General features: G+C 37.3%; 1 protein-coding gene across 3 annotated transcripts in view; it reads right to left on the reverse strand.

Moving 5' to 3' along the window:
- SLC4A4 (solute carrier family 4 member 4) overlaps positions 1-27,868 on the reverse strand; it is a 383,761-nt gene that overhangs the window by 196,749 nt on the left and 159,144 nt on the right. For all 3 annotated transcript variants that reach the window (XM_055111447.2, XM_063603791.1, XM_055111446.2), the window contains exons 5-6: positions 25,137-25,297; positions 18,017-18,196 (exon numbers count right to left, since the gene is read on the reverse strand). In XM_055111447.2, coding sequence (XP_054967422.1) covers positions 18,017-18,196; positions 25,137-25,297 — 341 coding nt within the window. The remainder of the gene's footprint in view (positions 1-18,016; positions 18,197-25,136; positions 25,298-27,868) is intronic.

Below are 27,868 nucleotides of genomic sequence, written 5' to 3' on the forward strand. Positions count from 1 at the left end.
TGGAACAAAGTGTAAGATGCGTTTCCATATGCCCAACTATAACCACTGACCCCAGATAACAAGCTACTGGATCAGACTAAGCAAAAGGAAATAAGGACATGAATAAAAGCAAGGAAAGTCAGACTGGAAAGGAGACTGAGGCAAGCAACAATATGGAGGTAACATTTAACAGGTTTAGTGGTATACTGGAGGTATAATCAAAGTTGCATTAATCAAAGTTGACGCTAAGGTTCCAAGTCCGAAAGAAGGGAGAAAGATGGTAACAATCAGGAAGGTTTGGAAAAGAGACAGCTTTGGTGATGAGCAGGAGAGTCTGATTATAAATATATCACACATATCACCATTTTGTCAAGCACAAGTCTGAATCCTCACAAATCCCAAAATCTTATTAGGAAAAAAAAAAAACTGTTCTACAATTTTAGCAGACTGCCAACGTTTTTCCAAATATGTGCCTCTTGAAATCTCCTCCAAGTCCCCAGTACTCTGAAATATAACAGAATTTCCACGTTTTTATTCTCTCATCTTGATTTTCTCCATTTATAGTTGTCTAAAGTCAGCACAATATATTTTAGTCCATTGTAAATGTAATATTAGATATCAAGGAAATAATTTATGATATGTTTTTCGTAAATTCAGGATAAACAGTAACTAATTCCTTTATTAAAAAGTGGTTAGAACTGCCTGTATCTTAAGAATGTTGTAACTCATTCTTGCATACCACATACATTTTCTGAATGTCTTACGTTAACTAAAAAGTCTGAACATAGATGTCAGGTTGCTGAAAGATTTTATTTCTTACAATCTTTTGAAAATTGTGACTATGAAAAGCTACAGTGAAGGAATTTTTAAAGTTGTACTTGGAATTGCTTTGGATTTTAAAGGCCAAAAATATACGTGGAAATGGTACAATAAGTGACCCAAATAATATTTCCATTCAAAAACAAGTCTGCATCTGAAAAAAACAGAGGGATGGAAAGTGAGATGCTTGGAATCAAGATAAGAATGCTCAAAATTCACTGGGCAATAAAGAGAGTTGTGATGTGGTAGTTGTTCTCCACCTCAAAATAAAGTTTAGGAGAAAAAAACACCAAGCTAAGAGTGTGATAACAAAGCAGGAATCTAGAAGAGCCTTGGCCCATGGTGGGTAACCTAAAAATCTGCTAGTGAAACATATCTTCAAAGATGGTCACAACACGTATGATGGGAGCAGAAATCTTAACTATCATGCTTCTGTAAACCCAGCACCTGTGCCCATGAATGGTTTCCTATGATCTTCCTGGTTGCTACCTCCTGAGGCATCCTGGACTCCTTTCTCTTCCTCCCCTAACATTCAGTCAGTTATTAAGTCTAGACAACACCATTCCTATAACATTTCTTGCATTATCCCCTCCTTTCCACTTCCACAGTCGCAATCCTAGCTTAAATCCTTTTTCCAGCACTGGTCTACTGAAATCATCTCCTAACTGATTCCCACTCAAAGAATGACTGACAGGTTAATTTCCCTAACATAAAGTTCTAACCATGCTATCTCCATACTAAAAACTTTCATAGACCTTCCACAAAATGGCCCAATTATTTTGCCACCCTAGCTCCACACATCTTTTTCCCATGCCCTTTCTGCTAATTTAATGTATCAACTCACTCTACCTCATACAAACTCTTATTTATACTTTCTCAACAACATGGTTGCTTTTTTACTTTTCTCTAGCCTAGCGTGATCTTTCAATGTCTCACCCTGCTCTTACTACAATCTCTATTTATGGAAATATAATCCATCCTTTAAGGTCCATTGAAAAGTCTGTCTCTCCCAAGAATTCTTTTCTCAATTCTCTGTTTATACCCCACCATTCATTCTTCTAATTAGTATTTGCAGAGAGTATAATAAATGCTACTGTTGTACACACTGTAGACAAACCAGTCTGCCCCCTACCCTCCTGGTGGCACTTACCATAGCTTCTCTCAAATGATTGTTATTTGTGAGTTTCCCTTATCTCCTTCCCTCTGATTGGACCATATAACTAGAAGAGTAGAAGCTTGGTGAACAGCGGTTGAATTGAACTTGTTAAAGTGAATTCTCTGGGTTCACCATTTTCCTAAAGAAGTAAAACTTTATGAAGACCCTAGAGCCAGAGAAAAATTATGTAATTTTAATTTAGTCAGTAAACTCTCCAAAAGTTAAAAGATTTTGAATTGTTTAATTCCAGAAATGCTCAAAGAAAAATTTTTAAAAGCAAAAAAATGTCCACTTACAATTCAGTTCTTTAAATTCTAATGTTAACTGTGTAGCCTGATTGTAGGATGAAACAAGAATCTACAGTTATACCACTGTGGTTTCATTAAATAAAAAAAAAACAAAAACAAAGAAAACAGTATTACAACTACTAATACTTGGGATGATAATAATAACATTAAACGCTGGGTAAGTACTTTCAAAGCAAAACACTGAACTGGACCAGGTCCCTGCCCAGTAGATGGACAAACTAGACAGATACAATACAAAGCAAGGTGAAGGCAGATGCCAGGAATGTGCATAATAAGATGATAGAAAAAAACTCTGAACCTCCTTTTCTTCTTTGAAGTTCAGACCTGAGAGTCTGAAGCAGCTGATTTTGACTGCCAGTAAATGCAAAAGGACACAAGTGTTTTCTAAGGGCTCAGATGATGCTGGCTGCTAGAAGTCAAACTGAATTCACAGATAAGCGCTAAGAATGAAAAGCTATTCTGGATCTAGCAAGATAGGGTATGTTCTTATGCTCTAATAATGGCAAGGCATTTAGGTGGGTATTAACTTGTCCTGAAAAGTAGCTTCTCTTTGTTTTCCCCAGCCCAGGCTGGTTTCAGGCCTGCCGGTGAGATCTGTAAGAGGAAATCATTTTTGGTTTTGTTCCAAATTCTAATTCAATACCTTGGCAGCATTTGAAATGGATAAGAGCTCTAGGCTCACATCTGCCTCAGGTGACAATGAAGATAAGAAGCACACAATGTAAAAATGATGAGAGCTTACTCCCTAAAAGCAACTTTAAATGAAGCTTTTTAAAGGTAGTTAGTAACTTCTAGTTACATTAGGCCTGAAAATATCTTGCTAAAATCTTTAAAGATAAACTTTAAAAAACCTTGTTACAAATTTGTTTTTAGCTAATATTCTGGCAGTTTTTTAAGTCCATGTTAACAATTAGAATAAATTGATAATCAAATTCATCAGACCAGGATATGCAGAAATAAGGGGAAATAGTTTTTACAAGTAAACCATATTCACTTTTGGTTAACGGTTTCTGGTGACCAAGATGGGCGCTAGTGAAAACTGGGCTGTTGGTTGCTTTTAATGAAATGATGGAGTATCAAGGGTCAACAAATGTGTATTGTACAACACCCTTGTTTCAAGTACCTGCACCAGAGAAGACACAAAAGCATGAGATACAGACCCTAGAGAAGGCTTTTTTTTTATGTAGATAGTTGAAATGAAAAAATAAAGACAATGAAACATCAGAGAACAACATAAGACAATATATGGTAAATCTTCCATTGTGAGGCACAGAAAATAGGAGTTATGGAATTTTAAGACTTGAAAAGATCTGTGTTTATAAGAACTATTTTACAAAGGAGATGGAACTTCATTCAGGTCCTACTGAATAGTTTTGGATAGGCATACTGGAAAAGGCATTCCTGGGCCATGTGTGGTGGCTTACATCTGTAATCCCAGAGCTTTGGGAGTCCGAGGCGGGTGGATCACCTGAGGTCAGGAGTTCGACACCAGCCTGGCCAACGTGGCGAAAACCTGTCTCAACTAAAACTACAAAAATTAGCTGGGCATGGTGGTGGGCGCCTGTAATCCCAGCCACTTGGGAGGCTGAGGCAGGAGAATTGCTTGAACTCAGGAGGCAGAGGTTGCAGTAAGCCGAGATCAAGCCACTGCACTCCAGCCTGGGAAACAGAGCAAGACTGCATCCAAAAAAAAAAAAAAAAAAAAAAGGCATTCCTGGAAGGGTAGAGTTTATCAACAAAAACATGGAGGTAGGATTTTCCATGATATAGGACAAAAGAAAAGAGACAAGCTGATTAGAGTTTATATTGAGAAGAGACAAAAGTGAGGTTGAATAGGTAGGTAAAACCAGCAGTATTTAACACTACTTTGCACACCTTAGTTATTCACTAGGTGTCTATTTCATTTATTGAATGGATACAGTAAGTATTAGAAGCCCTGGGGAAGGTGATTATACATCAAAGCTGATTATTTAGGGAGAGATTACATCACATAAAGAGACAATGAGAAGAATCCTCCCTCATTACTAAAATGTGCTTCTCAGAAGGATTGGTCCAGGGTTTGGTCTCAAGTTGATTTCCAAATAGCTGCCATATTTCCACATCATCTGCAAACTGAACACTTTGGTCAATTTCCTTGACACTTTATTGACAAAAATACTTCAATGTCTGGATGTCTGACATGGAATAAATGAAACTTAAAAAAATAAAAACAGCTAGAATTTCTTGAGCAATTTCTATAAGCACTTTGCTATCAGCAGTAATGCTGGCTTAACTGAGTGCTGAGCACTATGCTAGATACTTCAGATATTTCTAATTTAATTCTCACAACAATCCTATGTTGGTAAGATTAACTCAGTTTTATAGTTGGTTGAAACACCCAGGTTTACAGTAAAAGAGTAATTTGCCCAAAGTCAGGAAGCCAGGAGTGGTAGATCCAGGATTCAGACCCATTCCTGCCTGACTTCATACTCCAAGGCCCAAACTTTTTACCTGAAATTTTTTTCCCCAAGAGGCATCATTAAGTAGTAAAAGAATTTATTAGAAGAAATGCTTGATTCTTGCAGAGAGAATCATGTGAGTGTTAGAGCTTCATTGTGGGATTAGCAGATCTTTTGGGCAATCTGACCATGTAAGTTTCCTATACTTTAACTTCAGTAAGGCATCACCCATAAAATTATAGTTGAAACTACCATATGATGAAGCTCAAGTCCTGCCCTACACACTTATGACCTGTGTGATCTAGGCAAGTTACTTAATCTTTGTAAGTCTAATTTCTTCATCTGTCAAATGTGGGTAATAACAATAGCCACTTCACAAGATTCTTCAGAAAATTAAATAGCATAACATAAACTATTTAGTATTTGCAACTTTTATTATTCAAGGAAAATTATTAAGTTTCTACTTTATGGATGTATCAAACTCATACTTTTCCTTTAAGATTTAGCTCAGAAAACACCTGCTCTAAAAGCCCTTTCTATTATTGCCACTCCCAGGCCAAGGGTATGTTCTCACAATCGTGTGTGTGTGTATGTATTTTCATTCATTTCACTTATCATTTTATACAATTGTTATCTATTTATGTCCTGTCTCCTTCATTAGAAAGGAAGCCCCCCAAGGACAGGGAATCACCTTATTCATCTCTTAATACTCTACTTTAAAAAAATTATATCACATATACTCAGTTTAGAAACCTGTGGGGAAGTGCATGTAGCTTTCTGTGCATGTTCTCTTTTGGTTTTAGGTACATAAATCTTGTCACTTTACCAAGCTCTAAATTTTTAAAAAGTAAAGATTCTATCTTATCCCCCTTTTTTGTTGTCCATAGCCCATTCTGTCTTTCTGGCATATAGTAGGTATTTGAGGTATTTAACATTATTAACTTAGTAAGCTCTTCCTCTTACTTAGCACTTGAATGCTTTCAAACCACCTTCAGAGACCTCATCTCCAGTGACCTTCCTCCCAGTCCTCTGAAGTAAGAAGGTTCAGCATCACCATGAGGAAACTGAGGTTCAGAGAAGTATCCCATGGAGGGAGGGCTGCCAGTGCCAGCCCCACCCCTTAGTCTCACAATCTTTCCACTGCCTTACAATGTCCTCAACTTGGATTCAGGACAGCAGATCATCCAGGAAGTTCTTTATTACTGTACTCTTTGACAGTAGAAGAAATAAGTCAGCAATTACGACTTCAGGAATATTTACATCTTACACTTTCAGGCATTCTTGAGGTTTCCCTCCACTCAGTAACCATGAGCCCGATCTTCCTGCCCTCCCTCTCCCGACCACCGCCACCTTCCTTGCCCTTTCCCCAGCCATTGACTTACTTAGCCATCCCACGCTGGGAGTGCGCCGCACTCGGGGGTCATCATCCAAGGTGCGGGTTGCTAGGCAGGGCACTGAGTTCTCAAGCGGGCTGCGCACTTTAGTGTCAGAAGCAGAAGACAGGAGGAGGAGGAGGACACATGAGCAGCCACAGCAAGGATGAGGATGGAAGCATTAATTAAGAAGAAAAAAATGCTAAAGCAAATCACACAAGCGGGTTAAAGGAGAACAATGACACATTACAAAGACACACACTCCCTCCCATGCCCTGCACCCTTAGATGAAATGAATCCCCGTAAAGAATGAAAAAGTCTAAAAAAATTACATTCAATCATTATAGTTCCCCAAATACCAATGGATGATCCACCCTGCAGTTCTAATACACAAAACATAAATTATATCCAGAAGAAGAAAGATTTACATAATAAACACTAATCTCAGGATGTAAGATCAAGATTGTTAATAATTATGAACCACATAAGCACACACAGAGCGAAGTTACACACAGCTTTGTAAAGCACAGGGGGCAGGGTGTCGTATTAGTAAGCAGCTTTCTTATGATCTACTCAATAGATAGGTCTATGGATCTTATGCACAAATGGAGAAAGCAACATTTCATACTTTCACTTCTGAAATATTTTCCTTGATGAATATAGAGCTGGATCTCAATTTCCTCTGTTTTTCAGCCCTTCAGAAACATGAGACCGGGGTAGGGATAAATTAATACCTTAATATAAGCCAATTTAAGGATGTATGTTAGTCCTCATTTTCTGGTGCCCTTTAATACTCACTTTTAATTTTAACATTTTAACCTTTGATGCACCTATGCCAAATCTTAGACCACAGCAAAGATTAAATAATGTTGCAGGCTACATATACAGTATGGTTCCTCCAGATACGTTTTATCACCTGGATGAAACAACACCATCAACTTCTTCCTGAAGATAGTTTCATTTGGGCTCCATGTCATTTATTTTGCTATTCCTATTAAATGTCATGCTCCAAGGCTAGTAAAATAGAGACGGCATAATTATCCTTTAAGGAATCACAACGAGGTTGGAAATATCTAGCCATCAGACTACATGCAATTTGACTTAATAAAGATAATCATTAAATGATCAAGGCAGTAAACAAGGCATATCCAACCAATAGCAAATATGAGATAATCTATTCACATAAGTATGCAAACAACAGGGGAGACAAATGGTCTTTTTAAGGCTACTGATGACTTGGGAGGTCAAGGTTTAAAGTGAATCATTTACAAATTAATATAAGCTTATAGCCAAATTTGGGCATTCGGCACATTATAAAATCGAGAAACATTTTTGTCAATTTATCTGTCTGTGTTTAAAAGCTGTAAATAAAGCCAGGACTTGTGAGCAGGCCATCTGTGCCAGCACCTGTTTGAGGCAAATCTGATGTCTTCTCTTTGCAATCTGAATTTTTAATTGTTTCCCATAATTGAAGTTCTTTGCAACTTTTTATTGCACTAAGAAAAATGAAAAAGAGAAATGAACGGGTTGAGATTGTTCCCAAATTGCTTTTGTTAAGAGGGAGACATTTAGAAATGTATATTATCATACTGGCCAAGTTTTGCCTCCTATTTCTTTTGACAACTAAGTGATCTGCTTAAAGAGCCAATATTCCTGCAGGCTTAGCTAAATTAAATGAATTAGGCTAAACAACTGGCAAACATTTATCTAGGCCCAAGCAAGGACCCAGTGAAATGCCAGATCAGTGAGAACTGACAGAAGCGGATAATACAAAGGAAACTTCTTCAAAAGAAGATATGTCCTTTAGCTTCCAATTTCTTTAGAATGAGAATTCATATTCCTTTAGCTTCTAATGCGTATGTAGGTACCCAAATTTTATCACTGATACCATGGCTTGCTTCTAATGTGAGTAGAGAAGTCAGCAGCTTCTCCAAAACTCATGCTGATAACTAACGCTCCCCAGCAGCTTCTCTCTCCTCTACTCCCCTCAACCTGTCAGTGTATTGTTGGGAACTAAAGCTGGAAATTTCTTTTTGCGTATACAGCCTCCATTGAGGCAGAGCCTCACCATCAAGGGGACAGTGGAATGAAGCCTGGCACTCGCCAGCAAAGAACCTGGCTCCAAAGACAGGCATGAAAATGGAACTGCCCAGAGAGACTCGGCACCTGTGTTTTAGCAAAGCCTGACTGGAGCCATCTGGCAGCTTACCCTCATGAAAGCTGGGACTTGCACAGCATCCATTACTTACATTGGCAAATGTCTACATTTTGATTTGTTGGACCCTCTGTGTACTTCTGTGCAGGAGGAGATACAAACTCTGTAACCCTTTCATGTTGCTTTTTTTCACTTCACAAATTTAACTCCAAATATCAAATTTTGAGAAGTCGTTCCCAAAGCTAGAGCAGAACTTTCTGTAATTATACCATGGTAATGATATATTATGTATGCCTTGTCTACACAATGCTTTCACCGTACCTCTTTTACACTTGAGCTACAAAATAAACAGCTTAGCCTTGCTATTATCTTACATATTCTCTTTACATCACTTTTGCCTGACTTCAGGTATAAACAAGGTAGAAATTGGTTTATATTACCACAATCTGATGAGGAAAGATATAGCTCCAAAGGCTTTTGAGTGATGGTATCCAATATTTAGACTGTAGAAAAAGATGTTGTGAGGAATATTGTTTTACATGACCCACATTCCCCTTGAGAATCAACTTGCCCAAAACCATCAATCCTAAATCTGTTCATGTGAGGGTGTCTCTTTTTGAATCAAGCAAATAGATACACACACACACACACACACACACACAAAATATCTCCAGAAAAAATGCTTTTTTTAAAACAATCCTATTAAGAAGAAAATAAATTTTATTCATGGTGAAGTTGTAGGACTCTTTTGGGATTGCAACGTCATATGTTCAAATAGTCATTGAATACTTCCTATGCACTCGGCACTGCTATTTAGACAAGAAATTTAACCCAAGACTATACCAGCATTTCACCTAAACATATGAAACATGTTGCCTAGAAATCTCCATTTGGAAAGCCAATAAAGACAATCATCTGTCTGCCATGTTTGGTGTGTTTTCCTGCTTAGATGTAGAATGGCCTCCAGAGCCCTTCACCATCACACTATTACATATGAGACCTGGACCGGGTGATGTGTGGGAAATAAATTATGATTGAGGAAGCTCATCCCCTTGTGGTTGAATTAGCATATGATTATTAAGCACACTGGGTTCCTCCATTTACTATGCTTAGACAAGTTATTTAAATTTCTGACTTTCAGGTTTTTCATCTGAAATGATATATACATTAGAGCTACCATAATAATGTGAGGCATTATTGTTATTTCTACTACTAATATCGTTAATGGAATGACATTTTCTTTGTTCAACATCTTGAAGAGTGTTGGAAAACACTAAAGACAGAAATCCTGGCCTACTTTAAATTCAAAGTGTGGTTTTTAAGAAATTGGGTTCACAAACCTAGAAAGATCTCCTTTTTGTCCTTTGTATTTCTATGGATACAGGAGTTGAGTAGAATGAGGCATGCTTAGTCATTCTTGGAAGACCTTAATTTATCCCCTCCTTTAAATGAACCCATGGTGCTCATATTTTATGTCTCTATCTTGCTTACCCTTCTCTCCTTACTTTTCCCTGTCCTTCCCTCTCCTATATCTCTTTCACAGGGAGCAGGATGTGGTCCCAGATCTGCACCTACACTTCGATTGCTCCCAGAGCAACATGGGGCTTGGGAATACAAAAAACTTTGCAAGCGTGGCTCTATTAAGGAAACCAAGCCTTGGAAGAAGATTTACTCAGGGTTGACAGCAGCAAACCAGTTCAGTGTCCTTGAAATACATGACTTCTCCATGAAAGGGGAATGAAGAAAAAAGCACTCACATGTGGTAGCATAAACGCAAAGAGAATCATTTCAGTTCTTTTACTCTCTCACAGACCCTAGCTGTATAAAACAGACTGACAACTAGTAAAATTTAAAAATATGTTTATTACATAGTAACATCTTGCTGTACACATATTATTTCTTGATAGCTAAAACTGTCATTACTTAGACATAATGATCAATCTTTATACTCTAAATTTAAAAATACTAGAAAGCCCATGAGTGACAACTCATTATGTATTATTTGGCATCTGCAAAGTCGATAATGAAAGTAGCACTATTTTAAAAATAAAACTCCAAGAATATTTTCGTATAAATGAAGTAGTAGGCAAAAAATGGAGAGAAACAGAAAATAATAAAATGCAAAATAATGGTAGTGAATTGAAGTTCTGTCCTCAATTTTAAAGCTGAAAGTCACTAAATTTTCCCCCTAAAATATTTCTGGATAATAATTGTTCCTTACAGTGTGCTAGGATCTGAATGTTTGTATCCCCGCCCCCAAATTCTTCTGTTGAAGCCTAATCTCCAATGCAATAGTATTAAAAGGTGAAGCCTTTGTAAAGTGATTAAGTCAAGAGAGCTCCACCCTCAGGAATGGGATTCCTGCTCTACTGAAAGGCTTGAAGGAATGTTTGCCCCTTCCCCCTTGCGAGGATCCATAGAACGCACCATCTATGAGGAAAGGGCTCTCACCAGTCAGTAAATCTGCTGGCACCTAGATCTTGGACTTGCCAGCCTCCAGAATTGTGAGCAATAAATTTCTATTGTTTTAAATTACCCAATCTAAGCTATTTTGTTATGGCAGTATGAATGCACCAAAGCACAATGGTATCTCACATTCTGCTTATTTAATAATTTTCACAAAGGTATCTCATTTATTCCTGGTTATATGCACAGAATAAGACATCACAACCCTTATTTTAGAGATATAAAAACTGAGGCTCAAAGAGATTACGTAAATTGCTCATAACCACAATGCTACTAAACATTTGCCCAAGAATTGAATGAAACCTCTGGAAATGATGGTCCCATGTCTTTAAAAAGAAGATTACAAAGTAGGCCTTCAATGTCAAGCAACTAAAGACCCACTTGAGTTTTATCTCTTAAGCCCAACTCTTCATTGCTATAAAGAGTGGAATAGGTTAGCAAATACTGAGAGAGACTGACCCTTGGAGAAAAATGTGTTGTTTATTTAAAGATCTGAACATTATGCATTTGGAAAATCAGTCATCTGCCTGGAGAAAGAAAAGGAAAATAAGAAAATAAGAATGGTGCCTGATGAATGAGTTAGAAATACCATAATAACAATAGCCATAATAATTACTGTTATTAAGGAAGAGGATTTCATTCAGGCACTTTGCTAGCAACTTTCCATAGATTGGTTCATTTATTCTCAGGTGGGAAAGAGCTTGATCGTTATTTGGGTTCTGGTCAGGACATTCATCTGTGCTATGAAAATGAACGGAAAATGAGAGTCCTGAACAAAACAGGTGGATGTATGCTGTTGCTTTTGGGAAAGAGTTAATTGTATGCAGAAAGGCACATAGGAAGAGGATTCTAACCTTCAGGTGATGTAGGCCTGAGAGTTGCAAGATGTCAACTGACCTATCTGAGAACTAGAGAAGCATGATGGCCGGCTTCAGAAGCAGGTTAGGGAAATATCTGCCTTACATATTGATTAAGGGACCATGTCTGAATTCAAGGGTATGGGGCAGTTGGGGGGATGGCCTGGAAAGCAGAACAACCCAGCCTGAGACAAATGGGCAAGCTGGAATCCAAAGTGCAGGCAAAAAGTGAAGAATTTCTAAAGGGAACGAGAAAGCTACCAGACCTGGCGGTGGTCCCAGCCAGATCCAAAATAAGCCAGTGTCAAGGCATCTGGATCTAATATCAAACCAAATAGTCTGAATGGGCCTAATCTCAAATCAGATCCAATGCAGCAAGAGCCCAACTAATATCACTTATATTTCACTGGAGCCTAAAATTACTATTAACATAAAAATTGATTTCTTTCCATTGTTTGTTCTGCATTGCAAACCACCTATCTGTTACTGTAGGTAACAGCAATAGACTATGCTTTTAAAAATACCTAAAGGTGTGTGTGTTTATATCAAACCAGCAATATGGGAGACAGCTAGGAAGTGGCATCCCACCTGGCAGATAACCTTAAACAGAGGAGTCCAGATTCAGGAGTAAGTAGTGGCAACCCATAATGGGAGCAAGTGGATTACATTTCTCATATTTGAATTAAAAAAGAGGAAAATGGTGGTAAATTGAAGATAAGATGCAGAGGTTCTATCAGGAGCAGGCCCGGGGTGCCTACAAATATGGAGGAGACCACGGGCACCAGGAGAAGGCATGGGGAAAGCAGCAAGAAGCCTAGGAGCCAGCCGCTCTCCTTGGAGCTGCCACTGTCTCCAGTTCCTTATCTCCCTGATGGGACAACTTTACCAAGTCGTGGATTTCCAGTGTGATTTAGGACCCCCCTGACACCCATTTAGCAAAAGATAAAACCAATGAAGGGAACAAATTATTACGTAAGAGGGCTATGATGAGAAAGGTCTTCCTCACCTCCCATTGCTAATGAAAGACTATTGGTATCACTTAACAAAGGGCAGAGGGAATAAATCAGCACTATATCTGCTAGTTTCTTTCCAAATAGTAAGCTACAGAGCAAGTATCATTCCAGAAACCACTCCTATTCAATATAAGATTTTTCTTCCCTAATTGTGCTTAAACATATTGTATAAAATTTACTAACATTTGTGGAGTGATTACTATGTGCCAGTTACCACTCTAAACATTTTATACATTTCTTCTTACTTTTCATTATCTCTCTTTTACAGACATCAAAAGCAACTACTAAATTATCTTTCCAATTTTTTATTGAAAAAAGAGAAACTTTTCACTAATACAAAGTGAGGTCGTAAAATCAGATTAAGGGAAAATGAAATCCATAGTCTAGATCCAATTAGATTACTAAAGCCAATTCTCAGCAAAGGGCATCTATACTCCCAGACCTTGGAAGGCAAGGAACTGATCTTTATGGTAATCTGGGGACAAAAAATGAAGAAGTTAGGAAAAAATCAGGGACAGGTCGATGATGGCTTTACCCAACTTTCTACAAAGGTAGAAAAAGGTGAATACTCAAATTCAGGCTCCTCATTGGTTTTGGTCCTTAAAGTCAGGTCTCAATGATCTTTTGCAAGCTTTGGGATAAGACAATACATATAAAAAGTACTCATTTAAATGGTACATTTAAAAAAAAATCTGATCATCTTATAAACCACAACTTTTTAAAATGCAGTTGTTATGCTTGTCATAAACATCTTACTAAATATTTATTGAATGGATACCAATTAAGAAAAAACTTTACTTTTACTTTCTAATAAAAAGCAAACTAAATACATGTTTATTTTTTAAATACTACCAAGCAATGTTTCCAGGCTTAAACATTAGTTTTTCATAATACACTAAATAATACAGAATTATTAGCTAAGTATCTCAGACCAAATTATTAGGTAGAATCATATGAAACTGCTGACAATTTTACCTTTGGCAATTTCATATAGTTCAACCTAAAACAATAGTGATAAATAAAAAGTAGGTAAAGAAAAATCCAACACCAGAATTACCTAAAACCTCATTAATTTCTTCATGCAACATTATAGAAATGCCTCAGTTAATCTACTGAGAAATGATAGCATTTGCCTAAAATTTAGTACCTGGCAGGCATGCCCATAGAATTTACACATGTCTCAAACAAGTAACAATTTCACAATAATTAGCATTTTGAAAGCTTGCCTCACTGTTCCCTGATTTATTACAGATAAAAAATGTTTTTTGCTCCTTTTTAAAAACATAAAATCGTCTTGAACCCCAAGCCATACCAGGATGCTAAAAGACGAGAGTTAGTCTTTAGGAATAAAGACAGTAGTGTGCTGGTAGTGGATGTGCCAGTAAATGTTTGAAAACCGGTTACCAGGGGAAAGAACCATATTTATACATGAATGTGTGCGTGTGTGAGTATGTGTATGCGTTGAATTTTACTGTTATAAAGGCTATTGTGACAACCAAGTATAGAAGGTTCCTGGAGAAACTCTGACCGGCCTGTGCACTGGGAGGAGTGCGCACTGGGGTGGAGCCTTGGGAATTTCCCTCTGTTCTCAGGGTGGAGAAGCCGGGCCCCTCCTCCTCCTGGGTGTACCTGGGATTCAATCTGCAAGGCAGGAAGCCTGTACTAACAGGACTCGCTCTGCTGAGAGTCCCTGTTTCCCTTTTTTTCCTTTTTGCTCAATAAATTCCATTTTTCTCACTCTTCAAATTGTGTGCAAGCCTAATTTTTCGTGGTTGTGTGACAAGAACCCCGTCTTTAACTGAACTAAGGAAAAGTCCTACAACAATATGTAGCACACATTATATAAATAATAATAAAATATACAATATTGTATTGTAAATTGCATATAGTTAGTTGATTCTCATACAATACTTTAGTTAATCTTGGCCAAACTCTTGCATCAGTAGCTAGCATATGGTTATGCTAGCGGGCAAATGAGTATAGTTCCAACATCCATCAAATACCCAACAAATATTTGTGACATTTGTTGATTAATATTATCCCTTTATGTATGTTAACCAATAAGACAAAAGTGAAACAATGAAGATTGAATATGTCAGACTTCATCCATTTGTCAGTGATGTGGCTGACTCTTTTCCTAAATCAGATAACAGTTTTTGATTACTGAAAAAAATGTTCTTCAATTTTTTTCTGCTATTCATTTTAACAGTTATAGACACTTTACACTTTTAAATGTAATCTACATTATTAGCATTTTCTCCATCACTTCTTTAAGCCTAGAGACAAATGGTCAAAAAAAAAATTTTAAAATCAAGCCCTGATTTATAGCATTTGCTGGTTTCTATGGGGTAAATACTACCATAACAGCCCATTTCAAGGTACCAGTATAGTCACTGAGGGAAGAGATGCACAATGGCACACTATTTAACAGTATTTCTACCACCATACAGACACAGTAGATACAAATAACCTTAAGAGCACAGACTACAGTAAAATGTAGTGAAACAGGCAGAAAGCAATAAATTTTCAGTATTCATTATCTTTGTTTTAATATAATTATTAAATTGTATGTTTATATAACTTAATTTTTAATAGTAGCTGTATTTAACAACCAGCTTGCAAATCCCTGATATCAACTGGCTCTCCTGAGCAGATTAGAGCTGACTTCAGTACACTACCATGAAATGAAAAAATTCACAACTCTGAAGTTATCTCTATAAATTTCAGTTATTTATTACATTGTTGCTAGCTATAACTAAAGCTGGCAGTGTCACTGAATCTATTTTGTAGCCTATGATTAAAGACAAAGGTATACAAATTTATCTAAGCTTTACATGGAGATATTAGAATCTAGCTCCAACTACAACAGACTGAAAGATTGTGGTCTATTAAAACTGTAGGAATAATTCTACCTACAGTAATTCTATAATTTTTATATAGAAATTTAAACTAAGAACATTCCATTTATTAGAAATTTTATTTAGAAATTTATTCTAAGAACGTTTGTTTAGAAATTTATTCTAAGAACATTTCATAGTTTTTTAAAGATATTAAGTAATTAAACCCTAAGATATAAAGGTAACTACGCAAACTTTCCAGTTAATAACGAGCACCTCTAGAAAGCCAAAAATTTGCCATTTGATGATTTATAAGAATGTACCTTGAAGGCGTACAAAATTCATTGCTAAAGGATCTCTCAAAGCTAAATCTTGCCTCTGGATATTTAAAAGAAGTTAGGTAGCATTAAGGCAAATAACAACATGTTTAAAAAGGTCTAATCGTATTCCACACTTCAGAGTGTAAGCTGATCAGCTGAAGAGCTGGAAAAGAACTGCCTACCCTTCCTATTTGCTTTCTGCCCAGCATATATAACATTTCACAAGTGAAAAGATGGATGGCAAAGGCAATTTCAACTTTTCTCTCAAGTACAGAGATCTACAGATAGGATGAAAGATTGAATGGCGAGCGATATTAACTCATTAGTTGTATTCCATATCCAAATACTTTCTCCTAAAGCACAAGATTCTGGCCGCCAAGATCCATCTGTTCCTAATTTCTACTCTGCCTGCAGTTCCATGGAAATGAAGCTCATCATATTGGTAGAAAGCCTCCTGCATGCCATATTCATTCCACTTCTTTTTGAAAATATAGCAGTATTTGAAAACAATGCACTTTTTCACTTCTTTATACTTCCCCCAACCCCATGATAAAAGAATTAAATCAGCAAATATTGGGATTTCATCTTACATAAGAAAGTGGATTATTAAATAAGAAATAAAAGAGTAGCTTCAACTGTAATTGCCATAATTTCAAAAATATAAATTGTTAAATAAAATATTTGTGACATCAGTTATAATAAACTACTCATTCTATAACTTTCTAGCCATTAAGTAACCCCTCTTTCCAAAAACACAACTAAAACAACAAAAAAAAGCCAGGGGAGACATAAAAACCAAAATATTTCCCATCAGCAGCAATATTCTAGGTAACAGTAGAACCATCAAACTGTAGTAGAAATATTGCAGATTCAATTCTCTTTTGTGATTTTTTTTAGTAAAAAGCATTTTATTTAAATTATTTGCACATAACCAGTTTTGCCTAAAAAATATACCACAGAAAATCTGCTAGTAGTGTTTTTCCAGCCAACAGTTACCTTTAATACTAAGAGAAAACTCATTTCCAGAAATGCAGTGGCTGAGTTGCAATTCAGTTACTCCACCTTTTTCCATGACAACCGGTTTTATGTTATTCTGAAAGTGCAGCTGAGGGCAATGAATTAGAATCTCCCTTATCCACTCATCTCTCTCTCTTTTTTTTTTTTTTTTTCAGACGGAGTCTCGCTCTGTAGCCCAGGCTGGAGTGCAGTGGCGTGATCTTGGCTCACTGCAACCTCCCCCTCCCGGGTTTAAGCTTTTCTCTGGCCTCACCCTCCCAAGTAGCTGGGACAAAGGTGCGTGCCACCACACCCAGGTAATTTTTTGTAATTTTTTAGTAGAGATGGGGTTTCGCCATGTTAGCCAGGATGGTCTCCATCTCCTGACCTCGTGATCCACCCGCCTCGGCCTCCCAAAGTGCTGGGATTACAGGCATGAGCCACCGCGCCCGGCCTCATCTCTCTTAACACTAAAAAGCCTGGGGGTGGGATGGGAGGATAGACCTAATCCTATCAGCCAATGCTTAGTAGTTCTTTCCTTCATACCTTCATTTTCCATACCTCATGGAAACTGACCTCTCCCTTCTCAGATTGCTCCCAATCATGAAATTTATTTGAAACAAACGCCATGATACAAAAGATAGACATTCTACAGGAAACTCTGGTAAATCAATAAACTACAGATAGGATACAGTGCCTTACTTATTGTTAAATAATGGGGTTAATATCCCATCTTGAATAATTATTCTTGGATCTATCATTATCCTATATCAGAAAGCAGATTGGTTTTATTAGAGGTAAAAAATAATATGGAGGCTTAGTTTGATGAAGTCATCATTTATATAGACTGGACACCATTTCACATACTAAGCAAACACTTTGTGATAGGAGATTTCAAGGCATTTATCATATCTTACTATTTTCCTCCTAATTCTGGCAAACATGCTGGAAAACATATTCACAGAGGTACTCAATAATCTACGAATCTGCTGACTCATCTATAATATTCAATTGTTTCATCATAGAGTTACTACTAAACCACCTCCATCAATCAGAATAGATGTATATGGAGTAAGCAAGTCACCGTGGCATTAGCAGCCTACAACAATTGCGGAAATCTTTCCAGCAAGACTGCAAACCTGTCCAACTGGATTAAAAATGTCAATATGAAATGACTATGGCTATGAACTCAAGAAAAGAAAAAATATGGAGAAGGGTTAAAACAAGGATGACAGGAGACGGTGTAAAGGTGAGTGAAATAAGTAAGAGAAAGCAGCAGCCAGCTGGCCTCTGCATTACCATTATCAGGGTTGGTAAACATCCTACTTGCACTGGAGACTGTCTTCCCAATGTCAGCCAGGGACCGAAGGTTGGATTTCTTGGTTTGATGCCGGTGCTTCCGGAGCAAAGTATAGGTCACCTTATCCTTAAGTTCAGGTTTCAATAGGCCTGTCTCAATCTGATGGTCAACAATCATCTCTGATACAAAAACAAAGCAAAACAAAAGCAAAAAACAAAACTCAGTCACAAGACCACAAAGTTATTTTTTACTCTAACTTTATGGATGTCACCCTCAAATTTAATAGCAAGATATTGTTTTCTAAGTTTCTAATTTCCCATTTTATGTAAAAGATAAAGACACAGGGTACACAGATATGGGCATTGATGAGAGAGATACAAATATTAGAGTATTCATTTTATGTTTTTTCAGGCCCAGATATGATGTATTCACATAAGTCAGATTATCCTGTAACACAATAAGTCAGTAATTTATATTTTTCAATTAAAAGGGGAAGAGTCAAAAAGTTCATGTACTCATAGCAAATGTATATCAGAAATATAAATGATATTTAAAAACTTAAAAAGAGTATAGAAAATTAAAAGTAATGAGATTGTTGATTTTTAAAATCTATTTTCCCAAATTCTTCTGTAATGTTATATGTACTTAATAATAGAATACAGTCAAGGGAAACAGTATTTAATATCAGGTCATCTGAACACGAGTTAATCCAATGAAAGAAAGATTAAACTAAAAAATTATGTTGTAGTCTTTTCTAAGAAAGGAGGCTTATTCTTATTGTTCAGATCCAACTGAAGACTTTCCAGTATATTTCCATTGGGCATTTTAAAGTATAAACTGACTGAAATTTTTAATGAAACTTTAATATCTTAGTCTTACTACCAAAAAAAAAAGTAAAGTTTCTATTACTCTTTTTTTAGTATGATTTTAACCAGAAAGATGACTGTGTTTCATAGAAATTGCTCATAGGTCACTCTGCTGGAAGGTAAGTTCTTATGCCAATAGAAAATAAGAAACCCTCTTTCTCACAAGTCAGCATGTCAGCAGTAAATGAAGCCTGGTGCATTCTACTCTATGTCTACATGACAGGCCAACATTTATCTCCAGCCAGAATGGGGCTGAGGACAAAACATTACAGAATCTGTGCAAGATATGCATTGGTAGGAGTCTGTCTCAAGGTATGCAAGTAGACCTTTTGTCCTCTGCACAGAATGTGAGTAATGGATCCCATGGCTCCCTTTCTGGTACATGGATGCATCTAACACACACTGATATTTTCCACTTGGGCAAACTTTAGTATATAAATGTAAAGAAACGAACAATAACTATTCTTTTCCAAAAGCCGGCAAGAAAATTGATGGGTACTGGTAGGATAACAGCATCTCCCAAGGATTCCCACTTCTTTGTAAAGAGAAGTTACAGATGTTCAAGGGGTTTTGCTTGGGCATGACTGAATTTCTCAAAAGTCCATCTTCTAAACACTCACAGAATTGGCCTCACAGCCTATAGCTAGAAACTGGCAATTTACACAATGTACTATCAACTGTTTGGAAGCCAAGCAGAGGCTGAATCCAGGATTTTCCATCACATGCCTCACAGAGGTGCCATAACTGTCACATAACATGGGACCACTTGGTAGGGAGTCTGGGCAAGGCAGGAAGAGTTTCTCCCATAGAAATGTTTTGGTTTAGAGTGGTTTTTAGCTCTGAGTATTTTAAACTACACAAACCCCACTCAGCAAAACTATCAGAATTGATCCTGTAATTACAATTAAACCTCTCTTCCACAGTAAATAATTAGGTGCCTACAAAACACAACCCCTCTACTTTTCCTTTAAGTCCTTTTAAAGTGGAAAGTCCATTTTACAGAAGAACCAGAAAAACAAACAAACAGTCCCACCATGTCTGCTATGAGTGTTATCAAACTCCTACTCTAATTTCAGGGTTGTAGACTAAAGTGTTTCTTATCTACCCTTCCTGGCAGGGCCTCCCTCTATTCTCACCCTCCCTTGAAATCTCAAACCAATCTTTATGTATGCACAGCCAGTCCTCTGTTACTAATGCCTGGAAATCACCAGTTAGAACAGGTTAAAACATCTGTGTGGCTTTATGCCCTTCATTAAGTTTCCATTAAAACGGCCAACATTATAGGGATCTCTTTAAGTATAAACTACAAAATCCTTCAAAGGAAAGTGGGGGCAGTAACATTTCACAGCTACACTGAAATTAAGCCTTCAGTGTTCAAAATCCCACAGACACTACCAATTGGGAGAGAATGTGCCAACACTGGATGATAGCAGAGCTGAAAGGAACTTCATGGAGCATCAAGTTCAACCTCTTGCTATGCAGATGAGAACACAGGGCCACAGACTGACTTGCCCACAGACATGGACTGATTAGAGGCAAAACTCCCATATAAAACCAGGTTTTCTGACTCTAAGTTTAGATCTGTCCCCATGTCACACAATATTTTTCTTTATTTAAAAACTAAGCTCTAGAGAAAAAAATAATTGATATACGCAGAGCTTTTGCAAACCAAGAGAATGATGGCCATGTGACAGAAGAATGGACAAAGATCACAAACATTCCTAAAAGAAATACAAAGGGCCAAAAATATATAAATAAATATTCAACTTCAAGATTAACTAAGATGATATATGTTTCTTATTGAATCAACCCCCATGATGTGAAAGGTATTCAATGGGCAATTCCATTTCTGATGACAATGTTGCAGTATTGACTAGGAATTACAAAAGCTCTGTAATATGTTCCGGGTTATTTAAAAATGAACATGCATTAGTTTTGTGACTAGAAAAAAAGTTATTGCCATTTTGAAAATGTAAAAGTTATAAAAAGTAAGAAACAATAGGACCAATACATCTGCCAACATGCACAGCTCAGGAATGCCTTTAAATATAAAAATGAGACTCCAAAAATAGAGCTACATTTTCCCAATTCACTTCCCATCATGGTAAAATACCTGAAATGGCTTACAATTTTTTTAACTTAAAAGGGGAGGAAAATTCCCATAGACTCGGCTTCATACGTGAATGACACTCTTTAAATGTAGAATTACAATGAGGATACTAATAATAAAGCTATTAAAATAATCTGTGAAAACGATGTTTTATCCTTTATAATACTTTAAAGATAAATTTTTCTATTAACATTCAGAAGGGGTTCTTCGTGAGAAAATCAAGTAGAAATCCTGAGAAGAATCAAAAATAGGCTGAATTTTTTATGTAAGTGTGAGAAGTAACACCTGCTTAAACAGTCGCGCATCATGGTGCAGGGCCCTCACATGGTGTGGCGCTGTCTTTGAGCCTGCAGGGTGAGATGCCTCTCAGAGGCAGGCTGGTGAGGGGTAGCAGGTGGACTGCAAAGGAAGATGAAAAGCAGCTATTGTTTGTTTGATATAATCATGCTTGCTATTATTTCTTTTTCTTCTCATTTGTTGATATAAAATTGGGGTGCGGGGGGAGATGCATCTTAAGATTTAGCTGTGCATAATTCTCAACTCAGAAGTATCAGCATGATTTGGGACAAAACAACTCCACCTCACCCACTGCTACAAAAAGATTTTTTAAAAAACAAATAATGACTATAACTTCTCAAGTTACTGTGCCATTGTCTGTCATTTAGATGAAATAAGGGCTCTGTTTCGTTCATGTTTTATCCTCTGTAGGGTTTTGATTAGTTCAGAGGATTAAGATGTTTTTTAGCTAGTGACACTCTTTCAAACATGCTCTTCTCCCCACTTCTGGAAATCTGGCCCTTTTCCTCCTCTTTGTTTTACTTATGATGTGTTATTTGTCCCTGAACTGTTTTTCTGTATTATCAGCTCCAGAATGACAGCACTGGCTCTCTGACTGCTTGCCCCAGGAACTGCAGAGCAAACATATTAATGAGTGATGATACCTCAAAGTGACATAGTAGTGTCAAATTTTAACATGTAATGACAATTTTTAAAGTAAATGCATGGAGGTTAGAGAAAAAGTTCACAGCTGATAATAAAAAGTAACGAAAAATTGAAGGGAAACCACAAAATGCTTGGCTAACCTCTCTTATATGTAGTAAGTACCAAAACCTTCTCTCTTTGGCCATTGGCTAAAGACGTTCCAGTATAATCTGGTACTCTCTCTTCTACAACATGAAAACGGTCAGTTAGTTGCTGAAGACCAGAAGCTCCTTAAGACGGCTCTTCCTGGTGATGAAGATCCCAAAGACAGTTTTACAGCAACATCCAAGTGTGTAATTCAACTTTTAACTTTCATCACCCTTGCTGATCAGTTCCAAGCACAGCAGGGATGCTGTTCAACTGTTTCCAGCTCTGTCTACCATACCATTTGGGATCTTGTCTCCCGTTCATGAAGTCACTGAGCGTCTCTCTATCTGACTCATTTCTCTACACTCTGCTAGGTGACATGCAGAAATATCTGGATAAACTATTTATACTGGGATAGACATGTAAGTAGACAGCAAATACATCTGATGATCTTATTTAATGCTCATAACAACACTGAAAGGTCCACCTTCATCTTCTTTTTATAGATGAGGGAATGAAGACTCCAAAAGAGTTCAGTAACTGGCCTTGCCCATGGTCATACATGCTAATAGGGCTAGACTTTAATTAAAACTCCCCAACATTAAATCCAGCATTCCTTCTTCAACATCACTCTGTATCTCATGGGAATTAATATATGACATCTTCCCACAGAGTAAGTGTATTTTAATAGAGGACAAACCCTGAGCACAGTGGCATGAAACCCTAAGTGGGGAAACTTTAGGCAGTAATGATCATCTATGGTAAAAAAATTGTGTTTTTTTTAATAAGGGACTCTTCCTGGTGACCCTTATTCTCCTCCTAGACTGCCTATACTCTGCCAAGTCATGATTTTCTTCTCCAGTTTGCCCTACATTTATGCACATTTGATTTATTTTCAACTTGTGTAATTTTTGACATCTTTGCTCCAGGTTAGTTCTTAAGGTCTGAGAATGCAGAAGTTACAATTTTCACTCAAAAACTGGATTGATTTTTGCCAATCATTATACTTTTCTGGATAACAATCTTTCTTGCAGCTTTTAATGAATGAAAAAAGACAATGGAACAGATGGCCCAGAAAATCATTCTTTCTGTTTGCTTCTGTTTTTGTAGATGGGTTCCGATCTCCCTGGGTACCATAATCCAAGATCTCTTCTCATATATCAGATTTCCATTTTCAGCTTCACCTGCCTTGTTCAATATGAAAAATGCTATATAAAATTGTTTCCTCCATTATTTTCTAACTACAAATGCAGATTTGTACCTATGTTGACATGTACCTTGTCTCATTTACAAAGTGGTAGATTTACAAACCCTGATTTCAAGGCCTAGAACAGTGTCTGACACATTGTAGAAGCCCATGTACTACTGCTGAATAAATGTATAAAATAATTATTTCTGTCCATCCAGCATCTTTACATAAGTCCTCTCCCTTCTCCACTTGTATTTTTAGTAGAGGCAGGGGTGGGGGGTTTCACCATGTTGGCCAGACTGGTCTTGAACTCCTGACCTCAAATGATCCACCCACCTCGGCCTCCAAAAGCGCTGGGATTACAGGCATGAGCCACCACGCCCAGCGATACTTTTCCTTTTTAGTTATTTTTCATTCTGTATGCACAGATTTACATTCACTTTCACTTATTAGCATAAGATTAATATTATAAATGGAGTCTCTTTATTCATCCATCCTTGGTTATATTGGACTGGAAGTCCAGACACTAGATTTCTAGAATTCTTTGATCTTAGACTTGCACTGAGTTTCTCTGGACCTCAGTTTCATCATCTGTAAAGTAGGACTTAAATCATCTGTAAGAAGAGAAGTAGTCTAGTTCCTGGGTTAGGGTTGATTGTAGGCAGAAGTCAAGCCCCTTTAGCTGCATGTGAAGAAAGGCTGGGTGGGACAGGGATCCAGCAAGACATTACGGGTAAGTGATTGAGTCAGGTCACATTGGTGCCAAGCATCATTTGTATCACCACCATCAAAGTCACTGAACCTCATGGTGCAGGGCAGCTTTGGCTTCCTTTGTAGTTAGTACTTTGTGCGTTGAATGCTAAGTCATCATGCTGAACACCTTGGGCACACACCACTGCATTCCAAACTGGAGCCATTGTTTCCATTTTCTATCAGTAGCTTGGCCTAAACTGCCGTATTATCCTTCAGATCTAGGTGTGCCAAAGATCATGTTTTTTCTTAAAAAGAAGTGCAGGGGCTCCACTTCTTATTCCTAGGAAATTCCATAACCAGGTGAGCACTGGACCTGTAGGGATGGCTGCACTTTTCCAAGGGATCTGCAGTGTGCCTACCCTGGGATTATGGGGAAGAAGATGTGGATCAAAGACCTGCAGAAGGTGACCAGTGTAACATTCTTGTCTAATTTTAGACTTACTGCAAAGTTTCTTTGTATATCTGTAGACAAAAGGCTTATCTATGACATCCATTTCTTTATATTATAGATAATATGAATGCTGCAGCATTTGTGTTGGAAGAATAGATTAGCTGTCAAGCGAGGCATATGTCTGGCTGATGTACATATACTTGGTTCTTTTTCAGAGAGCTTGTTAGTTAGATTTGCAAAGAAGCCCCACACTTTTCATGCATCTGAAGTACATAAGGTACAAGTGGTAGGTACCTGTAATGCCAGCTACTCGGGAGGCTGAGGCAGGAGAATCGCTTGAACCCAGGAGGCAGAGGTTGCAGTGAGCTGAGATCGTGCCACTGCACTCCAGCCTGGGCAACAGAGTGAGACTCTGTCTCAAAAATAATAATAATAATAAAATAAAATTTAAAAAATGAAAAGCATAGGGAAAGGATTGAGAAGCAAAGCTAGAAGTAAATATTCCAAAACGCCAACAATGACCAGAGGAAGATGTTATGGAAGATAGTTTACTATTTTCTTAATATTTGTGTATTTTTCAGATTTTCTTGCAATAAATCATACTAATGTTATAATGCAAAAAGAGAGAATAAATGTTATAAAACATTTAACTCTGCTTACAGTACTAGTCATCTGCCTTGATGGAGACATGTGGCTAGGGAAAGCCAAAAAAAACAGTGTAAAATTCAAACAGCATACTTACCCACCAACTGTGGGAGAGAAGAAGCCTCCCGATCAAGCATGATGGATCCTTTCTCCATACATGTCCTCAGCTCAAATAAACTATGAAGGGACAATGTGGCCACATGGGGCTTGCTCCATCTTTCCCCACCCTGTTCCACTTTTTCTTCAAACTTGATCCACCTAGGAAGATGAGATTAGTGAAGAGCAATTAAAAGTGTTCTAACTTCCTCTAGAAATAGCAGTCTCAACCCCTCCATCTTCACCCCTTCCAGCACTTCCAAAATGTCTCTTTTTGTGGAGTATTAACAGCTTATTAGATCATTAATTACATAATCTTCATAAACACACCCAAAGAGAAGCACTAGACTGCTCCTTCCCCTGAAGTTAGAGAAGAAAAAAGCCAAGCAAGAGAAGCCAAAGCATCCTTGGTTTTATATCTGCCTATATGTAACCATGAGATCCTTAAGACCAATTATTTAACTAAATTTTTTAATAAGGTAGAAAAATATGCATTTCAAAATTCTCCATGTGGGTACAGCCTACAGTGCATAAAAATCGCCACCACTGTGAGGATTCTGTTGTGATTTCACGAGGCAAGTTTAAATAAGGTGAAATATCAGTGATGAACCAATATTTATTGCAGACATAAAAAACATGATGTGTGAAGTGGCAAGATGAATGTAAAATTTCATTTTATTGATGCTTAAGGAAGACCGGCACGTTTTGTTGTGTCTTCCTTTAATATAAATATCTCAGCTGATGCATATTCCCCTCTTATTGTGATTTTAAAAGCTTTACCCTTCAAGTCTGGTTCCGTGTGTGTTTAAATACACACAAGCTCGGTGAACAACAGATTATTCTGATAATACGAGATCTCCTATTAACCTTAGCGATGGAACAACCCTCTTTTCTAGCTTCTGCTTTCTAAGACTCCTAGACATTTTGATAACTTAGCAATATATAGCAATAAAAAACCTTAATGGAAATGAGAGCAAAACACATTTGACAGACTTTATATCCCACATATTACACAGACACTTCCTACACTGTTAAAGGAAAATGGGAAAGCATCATCGTTTTGCTATTCATCATGATACTAACAAAAAGGCTTCTTTCACTTTAAACCTTCTGAGAGATATTGAAAGAGATAAAGATGGAATAAAAATTGTTTTTCTACATTCTTCACCCAAAGGCTTAATGATTGAAAAATGTTTTCCTAGAGAAAGCTAAACGCTCACCTAACTCACTAAAGATGAGAACAAAGGGCAGAGATCAGAGGAAGCTCTACATAGGGTATTATTTATAGACCTCTTACCATCCCCAGAGGAGGGGAAAAAAAACACATTAGTAGACCAGGAGTGAAAATAGATCAAGCGATCAGCCCACAATGTCAAAGAAAATTTAGAATTTTAATCAAGCCCAGCACCCATATGTTTCAGAAGTATTTTAGCGGTATCTAAAGACTTTCCCCCCCATGTGCCTCTCAGGAAGGCTCTCACAGCCAGGCAACTCCCATGTTAGTGGTAACCTTGTATCAACCTTACCCACAATTCTAAGACCCTCCTTCTTCTCCCTGTATCCTCCCCAAAAATGCAGGAAGGGAGATTTTTACTGTTTACCTCATGGTTAAAAAGTCAACGATAGCACCAAAGAAGTTCTGAAACTTCAGAACTGGACTTGGTTTATTTCTACAAAAGTAGCTGTGACACATTCCAAAACAGAATGAAAGACTTCTAGTGTGTGTGTGTGTGTGTGTGTGTGTGTGTGTGTGTGTGTGTGTGTGTGTGACTAAATTAGTATTTCTTCACTTTGATTCAAGTTAGACCAGAGAAATAAAAGGAACTGGGAGAAAAAAAAATGACAATTTTATATCACACTCAAAGAATTCTATGGGTTTAACCAAAGCTGTAAAAGGTAATAAGGTGATTAGAGTTATTTTGAGACTAATTTATTTTTGATGGAGAATGTTACATTGGTTAACTTTAGGTATATCATCTTTTCATGCTTGCTCATAGAATCGCTAAGCATGTTTGTTGGTAATAGGCATATGAATCATATTTATATATGATGCTATAATTTATTGCTCAAGATAAGACTCTAGAAAAAGGAAGATATCATCATATATGAAAGCAAGTCAGAGTTATCTAGAATTATGTCATCTATCTATAAAGAGTGTAATGACTCCTTGATTTCTCTTGAATTCCTAAGAGTATGCTTATTTTCTGAGGGATAGAATATTTGGTCATAGAATTTAAGCCCAAGATGAATGACACAGGGCAGCTAGAAGCCCTGTAAAGGGGAGTGTTTTACAAGGCCTTTACTTCCCTCTTATCTTTCCTAAATGAGCCCCTACTTCTATCAGCTGCCAACAGCCTGTACTGCCAATTCTATTACTTAAAAAAAAACTAAGCCTCACTTATATACTGTAGTTCTTTCCTGCCATCATCCTCTCTATGGTCTGAATGTCTATGTCCCCACAAAATTCATATATTGAAATCCTATCCCCCAAGGGAATGGTATAAGGAGATGGGCCCTTTGGGAGGTGATTAGATGGATTAATGACTTTATAAAAGAGTCCCCAGACAGCTATCTAGCCCCTTCCACCATGTAAAGACACAATGATATGGTGCCATGTGTGAGAAAGCAGGCTCTCACCAGACACTGAATCTGACAATGTCTTGATCTTGGACCTCCCAGCCTCCAGAACTATAAGAACTAAATTTCTGTTGTCTGTAAGCTACCCAGTCTATG

This window comes from Pan paniscus, chromosome 3 (assembly GCF_029289425.2).
Source record: "Pan paniscus chromosome 3, NHGRI_mPanPan1-v2.0_pri, whole genome shotgun sequence".
NCBI classification, from domain to species: domain Eukaryota; kingdom Metazoa; phylum Chordata; class Mammalia; order Primates; family Hominidae; genus Pan; species Pan paniscus.